The sequence below is a fragment of the Cyprinodon variegatus genome, unplaced genomic scaffold, assembly GCF_000732505.1.
Source record: "Cyprinodon variegatus isolate N-32 unplaced genomic scaffold, C_variegatus-1.0 Scaffold583, whole genome shotgun sequence".
NCBI lineage: Eukaryota > Metazoa > Chordata > Actinopteri > Cyprinodontiformes > Cyprinodontidae > Cyprinodon > Cyprinodon variegatus.
The window spans coordinates 452,874-456,909 of record NW_015151036.1 but is presented as its reverse complement, the minus strand read 5'-3'; the positions used below and the strand labels follow the sequence as shown (position 1 = coordinate 456,909).

General features: G+C 38.3%; 1 protein-coding gene across 1 annotated transcript in view; it reads left to right on the top strand.

Annotated features, from left to right (window-relative positions):
* LOC107095904 (membrane-associated guanylate kinase, WW and PDZ domain-containing protein 2-like) overlaps positions 1 to 4,036 on the top strand; it is a 147,610-nt gene that overhangs the window by 99,197 nt on the left and 44,377 nt on the right. The window contains exons 10-12 of the mRNA XM_015392271.1: positions 886 to 927; positions 1,006 to 1,097; positions 3,626 to 3,818. Of these exons, the coding sequence (XP_015247757.1) occupies positions 886 to 927; positions 1,006 to 1,097; positions 3,626 to 3,818 (327 nt within the window). The remainder of the gene's footprint in view (positions 1 to 885; positions 928 to 1,005; positions 1,098 to 3,625; positions 3,819 to 4,036) is intronic.

Genomic DNA, 4,036 nt, shown 5'->3' with positions numbered 1-4,036 from the left:
AAAAAAACTGTTTCTGTTGGTAAAACTGAGTCTGAAGCAGATATCCTGGGTTGTAAGTAATTTTTCTGAGCTTCCTGATGTCTTCCCATCATTTTAAGGCATAGTCTTGCCTTAAAATGGTCTTTACATAAAGGACCATTTATTATTAAAGGACACGATCCACAGCGTCTGGTTGCAGCTTTTTATATTTTCTTGGCTAATTAAATCATGACATTGTAGAATCTATTGGGTTTTTGGGGTTTTGGATTAAATCATTTTGAAAGAGGATGTATTTACTTTTCGTCTTTATTCTATATATAGGAAGGAAAATGTTCCATTTTGCTGCTTTATGGCAGATCTTTATTTTACATTAGCCATTTTAGTTAATGCCCTTTCTTTGTTGAAAATGGAGGAAAAACAACTTGCCCTGATGTTTAAATGATGCTGTTTGTTAGACTTCAAACAGTTTTATGGTAATGCATGGTTTATCTTCATCCTACTGGAGGGGCAAACAGCTGTGTCAGTCTGCAGTCATGATTTTCCTCTCTCATTGTTCATGCTGAGTCCCAGCAGAGCGCTCGCTATGATTAAAGCAGATACAATTGGAATCAATTTTTCATTCGCTGCCTCTTGTCTGCGGCTGGGTTTGCCCCCGTGTGCCGCGGATCATGGTGTAGCATGGAGCCCCCTGATTACAGATCAGTGCTTACATCCCACCTCGTGTTGTAAATAATGAAGAGCCGTATTACCCTCTGTAAGCACTTCCTGACTTTATGGATGATGCTGAGATTCTGCGATGACATTAGTGCTGACTAGAAGATTCGGTCCTATATGGGAGCATCTGTTTTTTGGTATCTCTCTCTCTCTCTTATTGTCTGCATTGTTTTTCTCTCTTCTTTTCTCCAGAAACTGTGCAGCCAAGGACTGTATTTCCTGTGGACTCATCAGGTAAATGCATGATGTCTTGACGGATATTGTTCCCATCTTCCAGACATGTGATCTAACTGTTTTTTCTATTGGTTAAAGGAGCAGAATACCAGGACATCGAGGTCCACCTGCGCAGACAGAAGTCTGGGTTTGGTTTTCGGGTGCTGGGCGGTGATGAGGCCGGGCAGCCTGTGAGTGTGGAGACACGTGAGAAGGCTCGTATGGCGATGGGTGTGAAACCCTGTCATTTTCTACTCTAATCCACTCCACACCCACTCTGTGTACCTAACCCCTGACCCTCAGCCCTGAGAGAGTGCTGGCTTGCTATTGATGTAACCCTCCAACCACAGTGGTTTGCAGAAGTATTCACGCCCCCCTGAGCTTTCCTACATTTTGTCACATAGTAACAACAAACTTAAAACTGAAAAAATAAATGATTGTGACCTAAAAGAAATCTAAAATAATCTGAAAAAGCATGAGCTGCATTTTCTACTGTTTAGATATAATATATGGGAGTATTAGGGCTGAAACAATTAATTGGATTAATCGATTATTCAAATAATCGATTAATTCAGTAATCGATTAATCGTTAACTGGAGTATAGAGACTGTAAAACATGCCTTTAGCTGAATGAGCGACACACTGATACCGAGATTGTAAAAAATATGTAAACATTTTGCATTTAAGATTTAAAAAACTCTTTCCACCTGTTCTATCTAGAATTCCTCTTGTGGAAAAGTTTTAGTTTCACCCGGTTTAATTTAGTAAAACGTCTTCTTTAAAGAATCTTTTGCTATACGATTATTAATCAATGAATCGAAAAAATAATAGACAGATTAATCGACTTATAAAAATTGTTAGTTGCAGCCATAGTGAGCATTTCTTTTTCAAGTTTTCCAGATTTTTTATTGGATTAAGGTTTGAACTTTGATTAAAATACTTTATTTTAAAGGAGAAGTCTGGTCAGCAAGGAATAATCACTGGATAACTATATATACTTTGAACCAATACGTTCGCAGTGATTTAATTAATTTAACATTAATCAGTAAAAACAAATAATAATAATTTTCATGGCGATCACCTAGTCTGGGAGCGGCCATTTTTGCCCAAATATAGTAACCCCTCCCTGCTGCCATCTTCCAGCAGTGACGTCACGGTGCGGTAAGCCTAGCGCCATTCTCCCCGCTTTACAAGCTAAATCAATGGGAACTACTAGACACATCTGCAATCAACAACAATTATTGAAGATTTCCAGAGGACTTCACCATTGAAATTCACCAGAGCTATAGTGAAACTGACAATGCCCACGTGCATGGCAGCTGGATGCTGGAATACATCGGGTAAAAGTGAAAAAAAGAGTTATTCCACCTTTCTGATTCCTGATCCTCCACGGACGGGTTGGTCGTTGGATCGCTAACTTGAAGAGGGAGGATTTGCCATCGAACTTCTGGCCAGAGAAAAAACCCGTAATATGTAGCCAACATTTGGAAGAAGAATGTTTTCAAGATGACTTGGATAATAGCGCGTTGTGACAAACACCAGATACAGCACTGGGACTTGATCAACAGCCGATACCGCACCGTGACGTCACAAACCAGTAGGTGGCAGTAGTGTTCTTTGACAAACATGGATGCCTCCAGTAAAGCACATTCACATGAAAATTACTCTGAATTAAAAACACTGATCATTTATTGAACAGGATGGAATCATTTCATATTTAAAGAACTTTCAGAAGTTTGTATTCTTAATGTGACCGAAGTTCTCCTTTAAACCATCCTGTTGTAGCTCTGGTTTAATACAATTTCTAATTAGTTTTTTTCCCCTTTTTGGGGTAAAAAGAAGTATCTCCTCAGTATGATACTGCCACTGCCGAGCCTCAAGGCCAGGATGATGAGCCCCGATTCAACAGAGGGAAATTACACACTAGTGCAAAGTCTTTCTTTTTGGTCAAAATCTTTGACCCAATATTAAAACATTAAAATAAGCAACCCAACTCAACTTAAAAGACGTAGGATCCATCCATGCTGCGCTTGGAGGCCAGCAAATATGAAAAACTTCCGTCAACTGAGTGAGAATAGTGGTCCTCTTTTCAGCCATCAAAAAGTATGTAAATTATTGAAATCTACAATTTCTAAAGTAGTTTGATTGATTCTGAATATTTTAAAAGAATAAAATTCTGCATCCATTGGACAGATTTATTGAGATTGTAAATGACTGCATGTGATCTGTCCGTGCAGATAAAAAATGTTGGCTCCATGTTTTTTTACTTTCCATTACAGTTCGCCTGAATTAACTGGGATTAAATTATATACAAATGGATTATTTAATAATTAGTTAACTTGAATTCAGTAGGTTTTATTTAGGTATCAAAATAAAGTAGATGAATGCATGCCTACTTAGTATTTGTAAAAAAAAAATTCAACAAAAGAAATATGAAAACTGCATCACTTGCTTTCCATTTTATAGTTATGTGCAATTTGGCATTAATCTGTCACTAAAATCTAGATAAACTGCAAACTAATTGTAGGTTGTAAAGAGACTGAATGTAAAAAGGTTCAAGGGACACAAACCCTTCTGCAAGGCACAGGATGTAAAGTTAGACATCCTTTCTGATTAACAATAACTGTAACACCTGCTAATTCACACAATAAGCCCATAATCTAAGTTTAATCTGGAGGTCAACCCCATCCAACTTTCTCTGTTTAAATGAAATAAATAGATCCTTATTGGAGCGATCATAGAGAAGAGTCCAGCAGATGTAGACGGACGGCTACGGCCGGGCGATGAGCTGCTGTTTGTGGACGGGATCCCGGTGGTGGGGAAACCGCACAGATACGTCATCGATCTGATGCATGCGGCGGGACGGAACGGACAAGTCAACCTGGTCATCAGGAGGAGGGCGCAGGCAGGAGGTAAGTGTGATAAGAATCTTTTCTATAAACTTTTAGCATCTTCTCTGTGATTCACTTCTTCGAGTTCTCTTCTGTAATTTATTCAATAATCTGGTTTAATTTTACCATCAATGTAAAGATGTAAGTAATGCCAAACCTAAAGGATAAAAACATTGAACTCTCACTGGAAAAAATCCAAATCTAGATAAGTAATTTTTTCTTAAAATAACTGCATTTGT